The sequence below is a fragment of the Jatropha curcas genome, chromosome 5, assembly GCF_041381405.1.
Source record: "Jatropha curcas cultivar XTBG-Jc1 chromosome 5, XTBG_Jcur_1.0, whole genome shotgun sequence".
In the NCBI taxonomy this organism is placed as follows: domain Eukaryota; kingdom Viridiplantae; phylum Streptophyta; class Magnoliopsida; order Malpighiales; family Euphorbiaceae; genus Jatropha; species Jatropha curcas.
In genome coordinates, this window is record NC_143155.1 from 29,945,363 (window position 1) to 29,968,035 (window position 22,673).

The 22,673-nt window shown below is 30.8% G+C and overlaps 3 protein-coding genes across 3 annotated transcripts; all 3 read right to left on the minus strand.

The window, feature by feature from the left end:
- Positions 1-6,827: 6,827 nt before the first annotated feature.
- Positions 6,828-8,297, minus strand: LOC105643168 (zinc finger protein ZAT9). The gene has a single exon (XM_012228240.4). The coding sequence runs from the start codon at positions 8,115-8,117 to the stop codon at positions 7,032-7,034; it is 1,086 nt and encodes a 361-aa protein (XP_012083630.1). The 5' UTR covers positions 8,118-8,297; the 3' UTR covers positions 6,828-7,031.
- A 5,614-nt stretch (positions 8,298-13,911) lies between these two features.
- On the minus strand, positions 13,912-15,988 carry LOC105643169 (zinc finger protein ZAT9). Its single transcript, XM_089722052.1, has 2 exons — positions 15,741-15,988; positions 13,912-15,588 (listed from the first exon to the last, which is right to left on the minus strand). Exon 2 carries the CDS (start codon positions 15,571-15,573, stop codon positions 14,128-14,130), a length of 1,446 nt encoding a protein of 481 aa, XP_089578178.1. The 5' UTR covers positions 15,574-15,588; positions 15,741-15,988; the 3' UTR covers positions 13,912-14,127.
- Positions 15,989-18,440: 2,452 nt separating this feature from the next.
- On the minus strand, positions 18,441-20,102 carry LOC105643364 (putative expansin-B2). Its single transcript, XM_012228461.4, has 4 exons — positions 19,895-20,102; positions 19,702-19,814; positions 19,428-19,615; positions 18,441-19,201 (listed from the first exon to the last, which is right to left on the minus strand). The coding sequence occupies exons 1-4, from the start codon at positions 20,058-20,060 to the stop codon at positions 18,874-18,876; spliced, it is 795 nt and encodes a 264-aa protein (XP_012083851.1). The 5' UTR covers positions 20,061-20,102; the 3' UTR covers positions 18,441-18,873.
- Between the last annotated feature and the right edge of the window lie 2,571 nt (positions 20,103-22,673).

Below are 22,673 nucleotides of genomic sequence, written 5' to 3' on the forward strand. Positions count from 1 at the left end.
ATTTGACCCATTTCTAGGTGTTTTTAATTGTTGGGCCAAGCAGGAAAGCTGTTTTGATTTGAAAGATGATTTGGATTGACCAAGCTTGCCTTGGCAAATCCTAGTTGCCATTTATTTTTTCCCGAAAATTTACTGTTGTAAAAGAATGAAGAAAGCCTTTCAGGAAAAAAAAAAAAAAAAAAAAAAAAGAATGGAAAAAAGCTTCCGCCAAAGAAAAAGTGTTCAAAGAACAATTAATTTCAGCTCCTACTAATGAACATGAATAAGATCATTGGCATAAAAGTGGATAAAAACAGGAAAAAATGTGGCTGCTGAGATTCGAGCCCAGTTCTTCACAGCCACAACGTGAAATTCTTACCACTAAATTACAGCCACTTGATAGTTCCTTACAACTTCAAGTGGAAATTATTCATGTTAGAAACATTCTTAACCATATACTATTAGGTTGCCTATACAAGGCAAAAATTTGACATATTAAAAGAATGTGAGATCCGAGGCACTAAATTGCACTTATTCCATAATTTAAAGAATTTTATATATTGATTATTTTTATAAGAATATCAGTGAGGAAAGTGCTTTGACTATTTCTCTGGTCAATTAAAAAAGTAGGTGAACATTTTTTTCCCCTCTTGATCCGGTATTTTTTTTTTATATGATTAATTATAATTTACGTGATTAACATACTCATTGAGAATATTATTTTTTTTCCTGAGAGCACGATTCAAGATATTTTATATGAAATAAAATGGAGTAGTCTTTTGAGGACATAAATGTAATTAGCATCTAATAAGAGCTGATTTTTCTTTTTCTTCTTTTTTCCAATTTGCATTTCATTGGCAAAGTCAGTGACACCCCAATAAATGGTCTCACTGTATTACCACAGCAGACAACCACACATTATTGATTATGGCATTAACAAGTCAATGCCAATAAAAAAGGTTCATCTGGCGAGCCCAGACATTGTTAAAATTTCACAATTCATTGAATGCTTTCGTTTTCAGAAAAAACAATACACAACAAGCCTAGAATTTTCATGGAGGTGTTTTATATTTTTATCCTTTTTTTTATTAATTCGGCTGGAATTCAAATGATTTGAATTAATAAGGGGGGCTAAAGTTAAAAAAAAATGATAATTACCGGAAAAATAAAAACTATTGATTTATTAAAATCTCTATTCTTTTATTCTTTACTTGTTAATACTAATTATTTTAATTTATCTGAATTATTTATATTTTTAACCAGTACCTCAGGGAAAAAAAAGGATAGGAAACAACTAATTATATTTATAAGCATGCATGCTTCGGTGCTGTGACCTTTCCATCTTTTCTGAACGGTGGAATCCATAATGGTGCTGTCTGTCCCTATGTACTAATGATCAAAAGCTTGGCTAAACGGTTGGGAGAATTATTTAGGTTTTGAAAAACCCAGAACTTAACCGTCCATTTCCAATCAAATAATATTCTAATGGTCTCATGCAGGTGCCAAACGTAGTTAGAACCCAAACAGTTTGGTATACAGTCTAAGGTTTGAATTTCAAAATGGTAACCTTGCATGCATTTAAAAAAATTAATAAAACTGTGATTTTTTTTTTTTTTTTTTTTTTTTTTGGCGGGTGCTTCTGTTGGTATAAAAAGGAAACATGCATGTGCAATTTTGAAAACTAGAAGAACTGATCCAAGAACCAGACCCCAAGGATATACATGCACCATGTCTTTGAGCAGTACAAAGCAACCATCGTCACAAATTTCCCGCTTCTCGTGTCACACGCTCCACACGTGCTATTCCTTTCGGATACTAGTTTCAAAATCAGAGTATTTTCTTTTTTTTTTTTTTTATAACCATGGGTGGATTTGCAGGTATTTGATATCAGCGGAGAGGTCACATGTGAGACACAAACAACGCCGCTGCTGCTACTTGCTAGTGCTTTGAGTGTCTATGTGAAATTATGGCTTTTTGTAGCGTGAACCAAAGGCGATGCCCACGCATTGCATAAACAAGGATTTAAAAATATTTCTAGTTTATAAAATTAAATAAGAAAGAGCCAAAAAAGAAAGCAAGGAAACAAAACATGTGTAAAAGAGTGCTACCCAAAAAGAAAAGATTTTAGGGTAAGCTGTCTTCCATGCATGCTTCAAGTGGGTTAGTATCATTTTATGGTTTATATATTGTTATAATTAAGACACAAGCCAAACTTTCGAGCTCTACTTCTTGTTTGTTTGCAAAGAAAATGATGATTCAAACTTAAAATTAAAGAAAAAACAAAAGTTCATTTTGGATCCAAGTCTTGAAGATAAAAGGGTTTGCATTTTTTTCATGGGTTTGGCAGTTGAGTACTTTGGTCACATGTTAGGTGATGGAAATCTTACTACAATAGAACATGAAGATCTTTCTTTTGAGTGGTAGTTAGCCTTTTAATTAATTATAAAGGCGTCATTTAGGATATCTGTAAGTGAACTTGTTTGACTTCTTTTCTTGCTTTGTCTCGTAACATATTTTAGTGGCCAAAAATGAGACAACATGATGACTCTTAGATTTTGCAGTTTGTATTTTTCATCCAAATATTGTCAATTAATGATTCTTGCACGTTACCATGTAATTATCATATTACCTTCTTAATATTTTTTAATTCTCCAACAATAAAGAAAATGAAAATACATCTATAACCCATTTAATTAATTTTTACTTCAATTACTAATTCAATTCGACGTTATTTGTTTTTAGAAAAAAGAGAGAAAAAGAACACTAGCTATTTGCACCATTTAGGTTAAGCCACTCCAGGACTATCATGATCTAACCATTGATGAATCCTGAAAGAGGATAAATAAGAAGATTCAAGCCCAAAGTAAAAGTATACGCAGCCAATCAATCAACACAAAAGTTTGCTCTCTATAGGATGCAAAAGATATGAAGACTCTAATTCAAATGGAAGAAATTTTGAATTGAAGAAACAAGAGAACGAACTAAAAGTAGAAGTTCACAACTAATTAAGCCATTAGATACTTGTTATTTTCAATGAACATGTAGCTTAATTTATCTAACAACGAAGGAAGAAAGAAAAAGAATATACTTTCGCCAATTAGGTAACTTGCAGCATAACCATACAAGAAGAAGCAACACAGTAGCCTATGGAATCACTGGAGGGTAAGTAACAAAGGGAAAGTGGTTTTGGGTGATGATGATGATGATGATGATGTAGTGTTTGTTATGACTTAGGACTTTCAAGAAAAAAAAAAAAAAAAAAAAAAAAAAAAAGACCAGAGGAAAAAAGATCACATTATTGATTTATTGTTGACTCTTTCTTTTTGGGACTTCTTGAAAGTCCATTAGCCGGCAAATTAACAATTCTTTTGTTTGTTTCACTCTTTTCATCATTCAAAAAACTTCGCCCATTCCCCACAATAACACTTATCTTTATTCTTATTATCAATTAATTAATCAATTGGAATTCAGTTCAAACTATATATACTTGAACTTAAAACTCTTCAATATTAAAATATATATATATATATATGATTCAATTATTTTAAAAAAAATAATAATAGTTTTAAAACGCTAAAGAGTATTTTGAGTGAGACGTAAAGTGGCACTAACTCTGATAAGTCATAACCCTATCCTCCTTCACCCTTCTTGCAAGTACACTTTTACTTTTTTTTTTTTTTTTTTTTTTAATCTTTAATTTGATGGTCGGAATGGAACCAAGAACCGACCCACCGACTGGATCAAATGGCCATATATATAATTCTCGCTGAAAGTCTCAACCATAAAGGTCATGCGTAGCAGCTACCAACCCAAGTTGTGGCCAATTCTAATTGCTACAGTTTTTTGGCGATTAGGTCAGCATTAAAGATAACAAGCATCTTAAACAGTGATCAGCCAATACGAACGGTACATTATGGAGAAACTCATCAATTTTCTTTTCCTATAATGGTTTTTGAAGTTCCAGCACAAAGGTCTTGATGAAGAGGACATATGCCCTTTTTAAATGGGTAAGGAATCAAAACCATAAATATATTTTTGGGGCACATTTCTTAACTAATTGCAAGTTCAAAACCCACTAAACCATGGCTATATCTGTGATCAATAAAGCAATTTAAAAGAAAAAAAAAAAAGGATGGTGAATAAGGATTTCATAAATTTGGTTATGATAGTTACCACTTAATAACTTTAATTGCTACTTGTCTCTCTGTAAAAAGGACGGGTCATTATTGTGAGAATATATTAGGGCATCATCCTAAGAATATGAATGTGATAATTTTGACCTAATGCAGGATTTTCAATATGAATGTGATAATTTTGACCTAATGCAGGATTTTCAAGTTTAAAAAATAACACATTAATATATAATAATGCCACATGTAGAGATTCACTCCAATCCTCATAGGTTTCACTAAAGTTTTAAAATTAAAATATTAATTTTTTTGGAATTATTAAAAAAAGTATTTATATATATATATAAGTGAAGCATGATTATATAGAATAATAATTTTTGCACATCTTCACAATATATGTTGACCACGTAATAGTGGATTTCTACTTATGTTTTTTAATCTTGATATTAATATTAATGAGTAATGACATACTTTATTAGTTCCATTCTTGCACTCAAAAACCTTTTTGAGTGGAATAATTTCAGTTCTAGGTTAGATGCATGCAATTTTGCAATTATGTTAGATTAAATTCCAAACGTTATAAAAGTCATTTTGTCTCTTTATTCCTACTATATATAAGAAATTAAAAATAAAAGAAAGAAAATTAAATAAGCTTAATCATGGAAGATCGGGGATCTCATGCATGAAACCATGTGATCAAATTGAAAAATGTGAACTTTTCTTTTTCAATTGAAAGCCATTCTAAGCCTCGATTTTATATTCTTCACGGCTTGGGGCCAGATTTTATTCAAAATATTTATTTTTTAAAAAAAATCCCACTTTTTTAAAGAAATATATTTACAAAGCATGTAGCATTTTATTTTTAAAATTCATATTCACTCCATTTCTAAATAGAAGAAATGGTAAAATGGCTATTATTAATATTATTACCGTGATTGCAATATTGATGCATTTTACAAAATAAATTATATAATTGGGGAGAAAACTTTTTTTGCACTAGTAGTTTACAAGGATATTGGATTGAAGTTTTTTTCTTTAAAAAAATGAAATTAAAGTTCATTTAGTTTGCATTTGTCGAGCACAATAATTGCATAATTGATAGTAACTCTTTCTCTAATATAAACATATTAATAATTGATAATTTCATGCTTTAAAAAAAAAAAAAAGATAATTTCATGATAATATCAAATTGCAACAACTTGATATGTTGGACCTGCCGCTTCATGAATCGTGACCCTTGCCAACGCTTCCATTCGAATTTCGAAATTCAGTTTAGTTACATAGCCATTGATTTTAGGCTAATTGTCTTAAATTAATTTATACTCCGAAAAATTATTTTTAAAAAAAAATTAATTATATGGTTTTTGAATCCATGATTTGAATGTTTGAATTTGAATTTTATTAAAATTTGTTATTCGAATTATTACATATTTATAGATTTAAATCTAAATGAAATAAAATTTAAACATTATGAATTTCAAAAACAAGTATCATTTCAAATAAATTCCACATTTTAAAATTCTAGATATAAAAATCAATATGTGAATCCAAACATACAGTATTTATTAAAACTAAAATTTTTATCCGGGTCAATCTCAAGTTCATCTTCCTCGATATATGAACTAGAAACTTTCCTCAAATAACAGAAAAGATCTCTCAAAATAATTTTTTTCCAGGAACTCTAGAAATAACAGAGGGGTACAAAATATATATAATTTTTGTTAAGAAGAAAAGTCTAAAAGGTAACAGCACTTATTTTCTTTTATTTCCTACAAATTTTTCTTTTTATGATCAAGATGTGTAATCCTTCTTAGATCATAGATCATAAAGATTATATTCCCGAGATCAAATTTATTCTCACCTCTACGGATGGAAGTTAATATTGTTCATCAATTCAACCAGCGCCGAGTTCTTTTCATTTACTACAAATTTAACGAATGTGATTGTAGTTTCCATATGGTTGCAGTGAGCCTGACTGAGGAATATTGCTTTGGTCACGCCAAACCAAACATGTTATTCTCTCCCAGTAAAAACAGAAGATTTTGCTTCTCTCTATGAGCTTTTCAGATTTCCGACATTGAAAAATATTTAATGTAAAATCAGATGCTGCTTCGAGGCTATATATTTATGCTCATGCCATTAAATGCTATTTCTCTGTTGATTTAGCAGATCTGTTTTTAGGTACAGTTTCAAATATTCACAGACCCGAGACAGAGAAGCAAGAAAATGCTGAGAGCAAGAAAGAAGAAGGTAAAAAGGAAAAGAAAACAGTTGCAGATAAGAGAAACAAAGAATTGGCTTCTCTCCTCTCGTTAACTGTACAATGCCAGTATTGACAGGTGGTGGAAGTTACTTTTCTATTAATTAATAAAATAACATACGGTTTTGATCAGCTTCCCTTCTTCGAAGATGAATGACTACATATTTAAACTTAAAATAAAAAAAAAAAAAAAAAAAAAAAAGATTTCAAGAAAATGACTGGTGAAACAACTAGCTACTTAACAGCTGGAATCTTAAACAGAACCCATCACCAAGAATTCTTTGCACTTGGTTACTAAAGCTCTATGATTATTAATTATAAGAAATAACCAGAAATTGATAACTGTTTATAATTCTTTATAAACAAAACGAAGAAATTATTATTTAAGTATAAATAATTGGATGTTCATGTTATAAGTAACTGAGCTTGTCACAGGAGACACAGACGGGAGAAATGAATTGGAGTTAGAATTTCAACCAAGAAATTAATTAAGAAATTAATTAATAGTCTTTGGATAAATAGGAAGCATAAAACTCAATTAAAACTAACAAATTCGCATGAATTTAGATCCCAAAACGCAAAAGTAGCCAAAAGCTATCTACTTTTGGATCGAATCTTCTTTTATCGAAGATCATAGCTATAGTATAGTAAGCCAAAATTACTCACCTCTTGATATGATTGACAAATTCTGCATCAGATACCGCAGACAGCTCGATTTGGCTAATATCATCATCTTCAATTGGAGCTGGAAGATTGAGATCTATTAAGTTCAAATTGTCTTCTACTTTCGTAGAACTTCTAGCAGGAGTTGTTCCTAAACCAGTTACATGAGATCTTTTATGACCACCCAAAGCTTGCCCAGATGAGAATACTCTAAAACAATAAGGACATTCATGGACTTTCTTCTCTACCGCCGAAGTTGAAGTACCTGCATTCTCTGTTTCCAACTCTGTTTCTCTGTTTTGTGTATAATTTTTCAGTTTCTTGTGACTTGCTCTATGCCCACCCAAAGCTTGATAAGATTTAAATACTTTCTTGCATGTCTCGCACTTGTACTTTCCCCGATTTCTTGTTTTGCAAGATTTGAACTCATCCGATTCATCTGTTTCTTCAATCGATTTTTCAGCTTCAGCTTCTTCTTCCTCTTGTTCTCGATTGTTTTGTAGTAGTTGTTCTCTTCTCTTCCATTTGTCCCTTGAAAGCATCATAAGACAGAAAGCGACATCTTCTTCTGCGGTCGTGTCAGAGATTGAACTCACTGGTTCAGGCTCAGCCCATGACTCGGTCTTACTTAATTTGCTAAAAATAAGCTTTTTAAAATTGTTTTCTTGTTCTTGTTGCCGTTGTTGGTGGTGGTGATATTGATGCTCTAACAAACTTCGAGTTCTTTTGGATCGTCTCCGAGTTGGGTTCTTGGATGACTCAGTTTCGCTCTCTCTGTCTTGAAGAACAACAGACGTAGCATCCACAGCGAAAGAGAATTCAGGATCTACCAACCGAATACTTCTCTTTGGGTTCTCTCTCAATCCATAATAAACACCTTTATCATCACCCTCTGCTTCTCCTTCTTCTTCTGAAGATGAAGACGAAGATGAAGCTGACTCGGTCTCTTCGCTGAGTTGAATGGTCGGGTCTTCTTCTGGTTTGGGAGGAATGGGAAGATTCAACATATGAGACCTCATGTGACCACCCAAAGCTCTTCCATTAGAGAAACTTTTCAAACAGAGCTTACATCTGTGCCTTTCCATTTTATCCAGAAAGAAACAGAGCCAAAAACAGAGCTAGCTCTCCTTTCTTCGTGAAAAAGTTCTGAGCTCTGGATTTCTCCTTTTCTTTTTTTTTCTTTTTTTTTTCTCCCCAGAAAAAGAGTTTTAAAGAAGTTGTGAGAGAGAGTGGAAAAACTAAAAACTAAAAAGAGTAGGTGACAAGCGTTCCTCCACCAAGAGATATATATGAAAGGTTAAAAAAGAAGAAGAAAATTAAAAAAAAAAAAAAAGAAAAAAAAAAGAAAAAGAAATAGTAGTTTCAGAATTAAAAACCAAAATGGTAATTTTGATTTTAGGAGTAATTGTTCTTCTTTTAAAACGGCAATTTAAAACAATTAAATATAAGTTAATAAAAGCGTGTGCATGAATGGAGAAAGAACGACATGTAACATGCGAGGCTTGCCCGTTTCTGTATATTTATTCCTAACCATTCTTTTTATGTTTTACTACGTAAGTTGAATAAGAAATTCTTTTTCTTTCAATTTAATTTAGTAAAACCATGGAGGGTATTTTGGAAATTAAATTAGAGGTTACCAGAAAACGAACCGGTGGCTTGCTTACTTGTACAAGTGAAGAAAACTGCTGGGTTGGTTGTAACGACGAAGCACAAATATAAAACCAACAGACCGTCCTCTATCGATAAAAATGAACCCCACTGGTTTTAATCCGACCTCGCTGTGACATATAATGCGTAACAAGCTCACAAATCCAAATCAAATCAGTACACTTCACTAACGTGGTCCACGTGTCATACACCATATCCCGCTATTCCGGTATTTATACTGTTTTTATTTATTTTACACTAATTCAAAAGAATGAATTAGAGATTCTGTGATTATGTCAACTTTTTGACGGTGATATTAGGGGCCAACTGTCAGTCTTGGTAGCTTTAGCACGCCGGCTGGACCGGCTGCAACTTTTTTATTTTTTAAGTCCTTATTTCAATTGATTTAAGTAAATTAATTAATTTATGTAATTAAAAAAGAAAAAAGTTAATGAAATGAGGTAATTCTAACCTAATTTAGGGTAAATTTCCTAAAAAATTGGATCTTTTGTTGAAATGTCCGATAGGAAATGAAGGGTGAGAAATGAGTAGGAAAGTAACTTCCTTCCTTCCTTTGAGAAAGGAGTTTTTTCATGAGAGAGTAGTAAATGCCGTTTTGTTAGGGGTTTATAGACTCAGTCCAGAGTCCTCAGTGCCAACTACTGAGTCGAATAAGCCACGGCCACGTGGATGACACCCAATTACACATTCTTCTTAGGGAAAAAAAAGTTTTACATCGTAGATCTTTTTAAGGAAAAAAAAAATTTAATATTTTAAATTTTAGTTTCCATTTATTTGCGTAAAATAATTGGTAGAAAAATAATTTACTGAAAAATATTTTTATGGAAAACATTTTTCTTGAAAAATATTTTCAAATAACTTATTTCGGGTTGTTTGGTTGTACTATTAAAAATTAGTTAAAAATATTAAAGTTTTTATCTCGTAAGACTATAAAAATATTAATAATAATAGAAATTTTATAATTTAAAAATTTTATTGTTAAATATGAAAAGAAAGAAAAAAAAACATAAATTATGAAAGCCGTCAGTGGTTGGTGATGGTGGCCGCCAGTGGTGGTAGCTGCTGCTGGTGGTCGGTGGTAAACGGTGATTAGTAGTAATGACTATAATGATTAATAAATTAAAAAATATGATTTATAAGGTTTTTCGATATTCGAAAAATGTTTTACTCTGTTAAAATAGAAATTTATTTTCCTTAAAAAATAATTTAATTTTCTTTTGACCAATAAAATATTGAATGTTGACATATTTTCCTGAGCGCCTCAAACATCGGAAAATTGTAGAAAATATTTTTCTGCAAGTTATTTTACGGAAACAAACGGAGCCTTGTTTACTCTCTAATTACTTGACAAATATTCAACTAATTAAGCCATTCTTTTCAAATAATAAAAAGAAAAAGCCTAATTAAGCCATTGATAACAAAGTCTTCTAAATATTTACATGTACCATTCAATTTTTTTAGGCTAATGATGATATACGAAGGAATTTTTTTTCCCCTTAGATATTGACGGTCAGTATTTGACTAAGAAGTTAAAATTAAAAATTAATTCGTGATATTATCTTATCGTTAATTTAAAACCGAATAAATTTTATATTAATTAATTATTCTATCAGATATAATATTATTTAATTATATTTAGTTGCTGACTCGCGAGTGAATTCATCAATAAAAAAATTTGTTGTGTTATTTTTTGCATGTGGCTTTAAATGGAATTCAAAACTGCAATCTCAATTTGTTTAGTATCATTAAAAACTCATTGGTCAGAATTCACTGTTCAACATGCGATTGACCAAATAATTAATAATTCCGATAAATGTAATAATAACATTATTTTTTTATTAATTAAAAACTACTAATAGTTTAATATTAAAATTAATTTTCTCCTTTTTTATGCCACAAGTTATTACCCAGAATTAAGGTTGTCATAACTCATAAATCGATCACAAGGAATGGATACCACTTTAAATTAAGGATTTGTTTGATATCCTTCTTTTGGAGTTTTCAGCCGTTTAAAGGTGCATAGTCCAAATCTGTGTTTAAAACTATTTCTGATTGTTTAAGGCTTCACCCATGGAAAAAAAAATTAAGAAAAAGAAAAAGAAAGAATTATATATTCTTGCAAGTATTAACAATACAAACAAAATGAGATTCACAGCAAGAAATAAGATGAGAGTACAAAAACCCATTTTTTATTAAACTAAAGATTTCAAGTTTGAATTATAACTATAAATTTATTTAAATACTCGAGAACGAGCGCTTTACTCACTTATGAGTTGTCCGACATAAATTTAAATTAATTGGACCAGTAGAACTCAGATTCCGGACAGTTAAAACGAAAAAACAAAAGTAAATTCAGCTAAAATAGCAATCGGAAATTGATATTGAATGTACCAATCTGATGTTTTGTACCAGAACTCAATCCTCGCGTGAACTTGAATAAAACATCTTCTTCAAAAAATGTAAATTCCTTTATAAAATTGTAAAATTGAAAATTTGTATTTTGTGAAAAAAAAAATAAAATGAATTTAAATTTGTTTTTTTTATAAAAGTTGTTTTCTTAAAAGAAGTTTTCTTGAGAATCTTCCTTCCAAAGAATAAATAACGCCTTGAATCTTTTTTATTTTTTTAATGGACAGATAGAGTATATATTATTAGCATCAAAAAATAAAATATCTTGAAAAAAAAAATTATGTGATAACTTTTTTTCAAATAGTTAGCTAAATAATTATTCAAATATTTTTCAAAGAAGAATATTCACATATTTTAAACTTGGAATTGATAATTTCAAATAATATCAACTTTTTTCTTATTTATTTTAATTAATTGATATATATTAAGGTTCTAAATTGTAATTTTATAGTTTCCAAAGTAACTTTGATAGTGTGTAACGACTCGGCATATAAAAGAGAACCCAATGCCAATTTTGAACAAGACCATTGTATAATTTTTTAATTATTTTATTTAATTATTCGTATACCACATTAATTATTGAAAGGCCAATTTTGCTGATGATATACACACAATTCAACCAAATAAATAATCGATCCTCAACATGCAATTTGGTTCCTATATAAATAATAAACGACTGAAATCCAAATTTGCATTAATTAAAATTTGAAAATTTTATATAATGAAATATAGTTTTTTTTTTTTTCTTTTGAGAAAAGAATTATAAATTGTTTGAATATACAAAAGGGAAGAGAAATACGTAATACGTTTATATAAAAGATAAGTTTCAGAGTCAAACATGCAGTGGCAGCCACTTTATATGTATAAGATGATTATATTCTATTCGAAGATAAGGTTGGCTACCCATTATTATGAGGGTTTTCCAGTTTTTTCTGCAGCTTTTCTCCCACCAAGTTAAAACTTGCTTGTCGAATAATTAAATTCTCATTTTTGAGCTCTTGTAAGTTGTAATTTATATTGTTAAAGAACAAATAGGACGTGGAGAAATGTCAGCTTCACTAGCTTATAGCTTTATATCGTAAAATAATTGATTTTAATTATTGTAGTTACGTAAAAAGTAAAAGCCAACTTTTTTCATTAAAAAAGGTACAAAAAATGGGTTTTTTTTCTTTTTTTCTTTTTGAAAAATGCTCTTAAAAATTAATTAAATTTATTGAGATTTTTTTTTAATAGACAATAACATCAACGAGAATATATTACTTTTCTATATGAATTTTAAGAAATTCGAAAATTTTATTTAAATAACATCTTGTCCAAAAGTGTGTACAATAACTTTAATATAACTAGATGTGAGAAAAATGGTCAATTCAAATATTATTCCATTAAAATTATAAAATATTTTATGTTATTAACAATAAAAATTGAATAATACGCATTTATATTAACCAAAATATTATATGCTATACAGAATATAATTTCCTGGGGTGAAAAAAAAGCCCGTACCCATTGGGCCGCAGAATAACACTGGAACGCGGTGGATTGTGGGAGACATGCTACGCTATACAGATCTTTTCTCTTGACAGGTGGCGCACCCAACACGATTTGTCTATATATATATTTTTTTCCATCCCTAACCTTATGGTCAACGTTGACTTAGCACTCGCATTAACACAATTTTTTTTTTTCTTTTAATAATTGAGCATGTGAAATTATCCCAATAAAAGGGAACATTGAGATCAATGTTTTTCTTATGAAATGCATTAACGAGACTAATATATGGATTAATGAAATTCAAAGGAAAGAAACCATTTAATTCCATAGTTGATAATTCTGGTTTCACGCCTATTACAATAGACTTAAGAGATTCGACAAAAGGATGCTAATAACAATGGGGGAAAAACACATACTCCCCAGAATAGATCTTGAAAATAACTCTTCTTTCTTTGTTTCTTCTTAGGACAGCCAATGAGTACTCCATTAAGTATTTGACAAAAGCAGACTGGATAGCAGATATGACTTTTACTATGACCAAATGCAATCTGGTAAATAGTATCTATGATATGATCTTTTATATACTACCAATCAAACTAACAAGTCTATAATCTTTAAATTCAGAAGAGCTCTCCACATTGGGTTTGAACGCTATGGAAAAAGCACAGACTAAGCAGATAACTAACCAGCGCTTCTTGAAAAAGTTGAGGTCAAAACCATATGGTCCGGAGCCTTGCTGCCGTCGCATGCAGTTCCAAGCCACCTTCATTTCATCTCTGGTGATAGGCCTACCTGAAAATAAGTTAAAGCCCACTGTCCACCTATATATAGAGTTTCTTTTCTGTCTGATGGTTGCTTGAGGATGAAAATATCAAGAGTTTCTATCCGCTCCTTAATCCAGTAAGAGCATTACATAATTCAAACTTAATTATACTTTTCGTATATATATACTAGTTTTCCGACATAGATATCTTAGTGAAAATAATTACTTTTACAATGTTAAACATTTTGTTACATTAGCACCAGAGATGAACCAAAACTTTTATAGTTTGTACAGACTTTTCATGCACCTGAAACATCAAATAGAATTTTTTATTTTTAAAATCATGTTGTCTTACAATGGCAACTGCTTGGAAACAGCAAATCTCCGTTATGACTCTCAACTCAAGTCACAAAATGTGACACGGAAGGGAGTGGAAATAAGAATTTTAACCAAAAAAAAGAAAGAAAAAGAAAAAGAAAAAGAAAAGAAAATGAAAGCAGATATTGAATGTATAACATTAATAGAATTTATTAATTCTACGGCCTCAATAATGACGTATATATGTTTATTTAGATTAATCTTCTCCATGATTAATATTCATGGGAATTTCTACAATCTCCATCAAAAAAGTTACAGTAAATGGTATAAAGTTATAGTTATGAACCTGTTAAGTCTGTAATTACAGTTTTTAAATACAAAATTGGAAATAATAAAAATTCCAGAAAATGTAAAAAGGGAAGACCTTCATATAGCTTCCAAAACTTTTAGGGGTCAGCACCCACATCTGTGGTTGAACCAATCCCTACCTGCAACCATGGAGATGAGCTTCCATTCATGTTCATGTCTTTTAGTTCACTAAGCTTTGCTAACTTAACCTTACTGTCTGCTTCATCATCCACATTCTGCATTGAATTACCATTACAATTATTGTTATTGTTGTTGTTGTTGATGTTGTTTTCATTATCATCCTCATTTGAATGGTGTTGGTGGTGACTATCGCCTTTTACTTTAGCTTCAACGCCTATCCATGTTTGTAAATAAATTTCTGTAGAAACTTCAAAGTTAGGAGGGTTTGCAGGTTGGTCCCGCCGGTTATGATCATCAGCCGGAGCAGGCAGATTCAGATCAAGTGTAAGATCAAGCGTCTCAGGATTATTAATAAACTTGGGTCTTTGTTGAATTTGTTCTATATGATCTTGAAATTGATGAAATTTGGCCAAAGAAGATGCATCTTGTGAATTTGAAGTAATCCAATGGCATCTCTTATGGCCACCCAAAGCTTGTCCCGACGAAAATACACGATGACATATAGAACATTCATGTACTTTTGATTTCCTTTTTGAAGTAGAAGGCAACGGTGCATGATTGGGACCGTGATCGAATTGAAAAGTTGACGTTGATTTTGCTGGAAAAAATTCTTCATGTGTAATAACATCATCGTCAACTAGACTATCATCTGGTCCTTGATCCAATCGAGCTGCGAAACATCCTTTAACCTTCTTATGACTTGCTCTATGTCCACCTAATGCTTGATGAGAATTAAAAACTTTCTTGCATGCTTTGCATTCGAACATTCCTTTGTTAGCAACTCCTTTGGCCTTATCCATTTTCGGCGCCCTATAGGCCATAGGAGCTATAAAATTCATCGGATTTCTTCTCTCCTCGTCTTTACTAGCCGAAGCACATGACTCTTCCGGTTCGGCTACTGAAAGGTCAACTGTTGCATTAGATAACATCATAAGACAATTTGCAAGATCTTCTTCTTCGCTTGACGGGCAATTTGAGCTAAAATTACCAACTTTAGCTCTGAACGATCTTTTCCTTTTAGACCAACCACAACCTCTTCTCGGCGTGCCATCCTCACAATCGGATCCTGGGGAGGAAACTGCATCCTCGGAACTGCATTTGCCATGTTCAAGGAAAGATTTCCAAGACAAAAATTCTTTTCCACAATTTTCACAAACACGACAACTTTTTAACCGATTAGGGTTTGTTCTCAATGCATACATTCTTTTATTGGTAGGAGGGATATTTCCTCCTAATTTATCTTCCCAATCGCTTCCTGGGTCTTCATCGTCCATATGACTATTCTCATCACCTATTCCATGAGCCCTCATGTGACCGCCCAAAGCTCTTCCACACCCGAAACCTTTCTTGCAAATTTTACAAAAATGCTTGAAGTTTGATTGTGGATCAACAATCAAAGCCATACAACGAGAAAAAAACTAGAGAAAAAGAAAAAAAAATGAATGAGTGATAAAATATAATTAAAAAAGAAGCAGACTAAGATAAAATTAAGAATGGAGAAGAAAAGCGGTGGAGTTATGTTCTTGTAGTGAAAATTATTGTAGGGTTGTATGGTGAAGAGGAATAGTACCAGTCCTAGTTTTTAGATATAGTAATGGTTGTTTTTGTGGATGAGAGAGAGAGAGAGAGAGATAGAAGTGATAAGAGCTAAATGAGTGTGGTGACAAGTGGTCGGAGGGACTTTTTCTACGACTTTGTGGTGGTGGCGCCGCCGGTCAAACAAACCACCTAATGATTTTTTTTATTTCTTTATTTCTTTTTTTTTTTTGCATGTGTGTGTATATTTGTTAGAGAAAGAGAGTGAGTGAGGGAGTGAAAGGAAAGAGAGTGGTTCTAACTGCCATACCTATTCATATCCCTTCAATTCCAAGCCAAGAAAACTAACCCATGCTTCTCCTTGTCTGTCGGTTGGTTCAACCTGCTTTTCCACACAAATATTATGTAACTTAACTATAATTGTCATTAACCTTTCTCCTTTCAATTTAACCATTTTCACACTTGTTTCATACATCCTAACTTTAAGCACAATTTGGCTGTGTTTTAGTCCTCTAATTAATCTTTAGTCCAAAGAGACAGATATTTATAGATGCCCATTTAGGACAGTTTGATTTAACGTTTTTAGTTCAAGAAAATATCAATTAATTCATTTTTTATTTTTTTTTCTGATTTAATGCAAAAGGATTAATGGGTATTGATTTGGATTAATTAATGATAAGAGGGAGTGAACTGTTGGCTAAGCAAAGCCATTAAGTGAATATCCATGACTAGTGCAGTGGGTTTAATTAGTCTGTGATCAATCAATTATATCATAATTCTCGCTTCGTTTTAAAGCATTCACAAAGCCAACTGGTTACTTAAGTAGTACTTAGTAGTAGAGATAGCGACAAGTAAAGAGCTGGTCACTTACTTATAGTTTAGGCCTTCAAGCAACCAGTAGATACTTTTACTACATCTCATGAATTTTGCTGTAGCAGTACTGAGAAATGATGGAGACAGTTTACTAATTTCATTAGTATAAATCGAAAGAAAAATATTTGCTACCTACCACTTCACTGAATGAGCAGCAGGTGATATTAATATTACCTAATGATATTTATGATTGATTTTTTTTTTTTTTTGACGTCATTTGCTTTTATTTTCTACATTACAAAGTGACCCACTTCATTTTATTTTGGCCGGATATAGAAATGTTAATGATTACAGGCTTATAACTCTTATGCAAGTTTTTTAGGTGCTGGGTTGCAGTCTGTTGGTGCACCAAGTACTTCACTAGCACTAGATTCTAGTTTTTTTTTTTTTTTTTTTTTTTTTTAATGTGAATTAGATTATTATGGATTTTATTGATCCTGATATTATCTTGTTTTAATTTTTTTTTTCTGAGTGGATTATTTTTTACTATTAATTTCTGTGGATTTTTTTTAAAATTTTGTAGATTAATTTAGGAGTGTGTTGTGCCACGTGGATTAGATAAAGAAATTTTCATCTCGGATTAATGGTATTCTTTATTGCATTAAAGACAATAAAGTACGTTATTGCTAAGTTAAAGGAGCACGTGTGGCATCTCATCCCTTGACTATCCCCATATTAAGTTGCTAAAAGTTAAATCTTACTGGAATAGCGGGATTAGCTTCTTCTGTCCTAACATTCAAATTCAAATTTGAGCTGACCCAACCCAAGCCCATCTAAAAAGGCCATAAATTCGTCGCTCAGCCTACCCATTTTTAAACAATGCTAAATGGGCTTCTCTTTGACCCTTTATGATGGGCCACAATTCTATCTGAACTTGTAATTTCAATTCCAGGAGCTACTACAGGAGTTTCAATTTGTTGAATTAAAAAAGGTTAAAAAATATTATTTAATCCACAATTCAAAATTAAATCAAAAAATCTGGAAATTAAATCAGAAAGCTTGAAAATTAAAGAGAAACTAAATCTGGACAGTCTTAATTAAAATTGAAAATTATTATCAAAAAATTATAAATCTTGAAATTTTCAAGTTAAAAAAAAGAAAAGTAATTAAATCCAATCCGAAATTAACTTGAAAACGAAAAACCATTGACCGTCAAAAGAGCTTATTTTAAATCAAATGGCCAAATTGTTACTATAATTATAATTTAAAGATATCACAGTTAACATAAAGGTTTTCATGTATTCATTTAACTATAAATTAGGGACTAGGATTAATTTTTTCCCTTATATTTATTTGTATTAATGATTACCTTTGGAGTTTGGACACTGATAAATGGAGACTCATATGATGAACTATCATATATTCCTTTTTCTTTGTTTCGAAATTTTCTTCCTCTTTTATCTTTCGATCTATTTATTTTCTCTTTTTTCTCTCCCCTTATTTGGATGAGAATACGTTTTCAAAAGAAGGAAAATAATTATAGAAAATTTTTTAAAAAATATATTTTTCCTTGTTTATAAAATAGGAGAAAAATATTGAACAATATTTTATTTATTTTCTATCCTGACCTACATGTTTTGAATCTTTCAAATTTTAAAAAAAATAATAAAAGAAAATGAGAATTTTACTCAAATTTATTAAGTTACTCAAACACTTCAAATTAATTAAGTGATAAACTTTAATTGCTTTATTATTTAAATGAGTATATAATTGAATTTTTAGCTTTAAATACTTTATTATTTAAAATGAGGATATAATTGAATTTTTAGTAATAATATTTTTTTCCTCTAAAATTTTTTCCCTTTTCAAACAGAAAATTTTCCTTCGCCTTATCCAAACACAAAGGTGAAAAATAACTATATAAAAAAAAATGATAATTCTCTATTATTTTCCTTTCTCCAATATTTTCCATCCTTTCCTTTCCAAATAAAAAGTAGCCTTTTCTAAGTAGCTAAACACCTTCTCCTTCCCTAATCTCATTATTAGAAGATGCGTATGTCCGCATTACGTAATATGAAAATGACACTATCTGCTCTCAACTCTGAAGAAAAATATATTCCTTCAAAAAAAAATCCGAAGAAAAATAGTAGAACTTATCATATTTTATACTTTATAGTAGAACTTATCACATACGATAAGATATAATTAGAAATAATTATATATCTATATATATATAGAAACAAATATTCTATTAAAATCCTTGCAATTTATAACTTTCCACGTGGACTCCGATTTGAACATGTCTCCTCCATGGAAATATACATGCTACAGTAATTCAGATGCCAATATAGATACTAGAAATTGACAACAGATCGATAAGTCTTTCCAGGCTGCCAATCTGCAGGAATTACTCCATTCGCTAAAATAGTTTCTCCAGACTCAACGGAGGTTAACTTGAGAGAAAATGGGGCTCGTAGAACCGAGCCTGAGTTAACTTTCCAAACTGCACCCCATGATTGTTCCATCTGAATCCACGATTCAGTGTCTTGAGCCTGTTTTAGTTCAACTGAAGCAAGATCGCCATCTCCGTTTTCGTACTCAATTAGGGTTGCAAAATATTGCGGGTTCGACCCTGAATCCACACGGAACGTGACCGTCTTGCCTGGATACTTGCACCCAACTCTGCTAGCCGCCAAATCATTAATCAAAATGTATTAATACTAATTAAAGATTAAAGATTTAGGTGGCAAATTTTGACAAATATATTGATATAGTGGAAAAAGTGCTAATGGGCAATCAGTGCATTTGACTAAAACATACGTACTTGAAGACTGGGATAGAATCGAAGAATAAATTTGGTAAGTATATTATTCTCTCTTATTAGTTCATTCAATTAATTATAAAATACCTTTTATATTGAACCTGCAAAATGCCGGCGTCTCGAAGTTGATCAGCCTTACCAGAAATGGCCATAGCTCCGAAAGCAGAACCACTTAAATCAAAATGAGCAGACTCGGAGGTACAGCCAGGACACTCGTCTGTGATTACTACCGTCACTGGATTCCCTGAACAGGCTGAATTAGACGTACATTTGACCTGAATTTCAAAGTCCAATCAAATTGAATTACTTAGAAGTAAATTAATATTACAGAAAAATGAAAATTTATAAAAAGGCATTGCACCTGGTAACAGGCTCCACATTCTTTGCCTGATTTGTAGAGAGAAGGACCTCCGGCTGCTATCATTGAAGAGAATGGGGGTTGCTCTACTGCATTTTGATACCCACAAGCTCCACCTACGACAAACATATAAGTTACGATTATGATTTTTAACGACATTAATTAATTTCTCTTAATTTGTTTGGATTAGAATTACCATCACTTCCGGCACCAGTGGGACTACCGTACCAGGTTGCACCAGCAGGTGCCCAATCAGAATCAGAGTTTGACTTCGAAACATTAAAAAATTTGGGCCTGAAGCAGTAGCAGGTGTTTAACAGAAACAAAGTTAAAAGAATGGAGAGAGAAAATGGGTTTGCCATAGCTAACGACTTATTAAATAACCGCTATCTTGGCTGCTGCCTGCTGGGATGGGCTTAAGAGGATGAGACAACGGTGGTATTTATAGAAGGAGAGGATGAGGAGTGCATGGCTTGTAATGCATCCACTTATTTATCGCCACGTGTCACCATAAGATCAGTTAAGTAGTCAAATAGTCAGGTTTGCTTTAGAAGAAGCCACTACGAAGTGTATAATTATATATGTAATTCATTCTATTATGAACCGTTTGCCTGACGTTTAATAAAATAAAATAAAATAAGATGAAAGAAAATCTATATAAAAAAAATAACTGTGCATATCGTTGAAATTTATAAGTTAAGCAATTTATTCGTATAATTAAAAGCTATATAAATTGTATAAAATATTAATTTTTTAATATATTTAACACAGTTTAATTTAGTAAGTAAACAATCATAAATTTAATTTATTTTCAAAATTAATATAAAAATAAATGCCCATATTAAAATCTATAAATTAAAAAAATAATTACTCATGTAATTAAAATCCATGAATTAAGTAATTTATTCATATCATTAAAATCTAGATAAATTATCACTTAACATATTAACCATTCTCTAATATTACAATTAATCAATTATATTTAACACAATTTAATTCAATAAATAAATAATTATAAATTCAATTCATTTTCAAATAAACGTAAAGCAAAGTCATATACTTTGAAATTCTATTTGGCAAGTGAGCAATAATATCAGTTGTCAATTACTAATTAAACACCACTTGTCATACTTCTAAACATAAAGTCAAAATATTACTTTGAAAATATCATACATGGAAAATAATAATGTTACTTCTTAATAACTTAGAAATACCTGCCATAAGTATATATATTGATTTTCATAATATTTCATTATCCAATGAATTTATTTAATTGTCTAATATAAGTAAATGTTACGTGTGAAATATGAAACATGCATTTTGCTGTTTTTTTTTTTTTTACAAAAAATATAAAATTATTAAAGTAGAGATAAAACGAATCATTATATAAAATCCAATCATTTTATAAAACATATTTTTCATTAATTAATTTTCATATCTTGGACCTCATATATAATTCATGTCAGTTAATTCAATCCACGTTATGCAAATAGACGAGCAAACCCTACCAAATCTTTTTTAAATCTTCTGTTGTTTAGGCTGAATAATCATAATCAACTCCTAATACGGTTTAACCCGGCATCTTAATGGGAATCTAACGGCCTTTAACCTGTCTTTTTTTGGCATCAACTGTCAAGGTTTGCCTGCTCGGACGGTTATGGTAGAATCCCACTCATGGGCCTACCTAACTTGTCATACGGAGACCCAGTTCCGTTTTCAAGGGGATACGGTTTGTTTGGACCCGTAGAAAATAAAAGATTCTCAATTCGTAATTGAAAGCTAAAGATGTTCGTTAATGATGCCGTTAATGGTGGTTTTTTGCCGTTGGAAAATTCAACCGCTAATTGATCGGACGATCCACAATACTCCCATTTCCACGTGTTAGTCCACGTCATTGAATATCTACGGCGCGTAATGTTGGCCGGGGATTGGGGTTAAGCATTTGTATACGATAACAATAATAATTAGAATTAGGCAATTGACATGATATATTTCCTATTTTCGTATTGACTTTTTATATATATGGCCTTATTTAACGCGACAAGAATGTTTACAAAATTTAGACTTCTAATGAAAGATTGATACAAACAACTGAAAGAATATTATATTATTAATTATGATAAATTTATCAGGTTTAATAAAATTTTGGGAACAAGAAAATGCAGCAAGCTACGGAGAAAAATAATTATGACTTTATTGAGTAAAAAAATTGTCACGTAAATCAAGCAATATTTGAAGACATTCCACGTGGTTATCGCAATCAAAGGGAGACTTTAAGGGGAATTAATTGAGAATTGAATTTTTTTTTTTTTTTTAACAGTGAGGAGAATCCACGTGGCCATCATTTTTCATATGAGAAATCTACATGAAGTGTTTGGTTAAATTTGAGAAATTTTAATTTTTTTAAAAGTATTATTTAAATTTAAAAAAAAAAGTAAAAAAACTGTCAAATATAATGTAAGGAGTACTATATACTATAAAAATTGAAGACTTTTTATATTCTTTTTTACTGAAGCAGCATTAACCTTGATAGAAATTTCCGTTGGTTGATTAGGTCGCTATGAAACCGAATAAATTATTAATAAAATAGAATAGATGTAAAAGAGAAAATAAATAATATTTCAGCGAAAAACTTCTATAAATATTAAATGGAGATTAAAAAATATATATAAATATTTTTTCTCAGTTCACTAGGCACATCAATGAATTAAAATATATATATTTGAAGTCCAGCGGGCCACGTACATTTGTCATTTAACGTTTTAAAGCCAAGCTCTTTTAGGAAAACTTTCTGGGGATGAAATATTAAAAAACAAAAAGAATCCCGTTAAAGCAAGATTTGTTTTGCAAATATAGGAATAGTTGGGGCAAATGAAATAAATGACTGAGCTTCCTCGTTTTCTGAAAGGACCCAAACAACGAATAAATATAGATCTTAAAGTAGTTGAATCAAAGAATATGAGCATTCGTCAAAG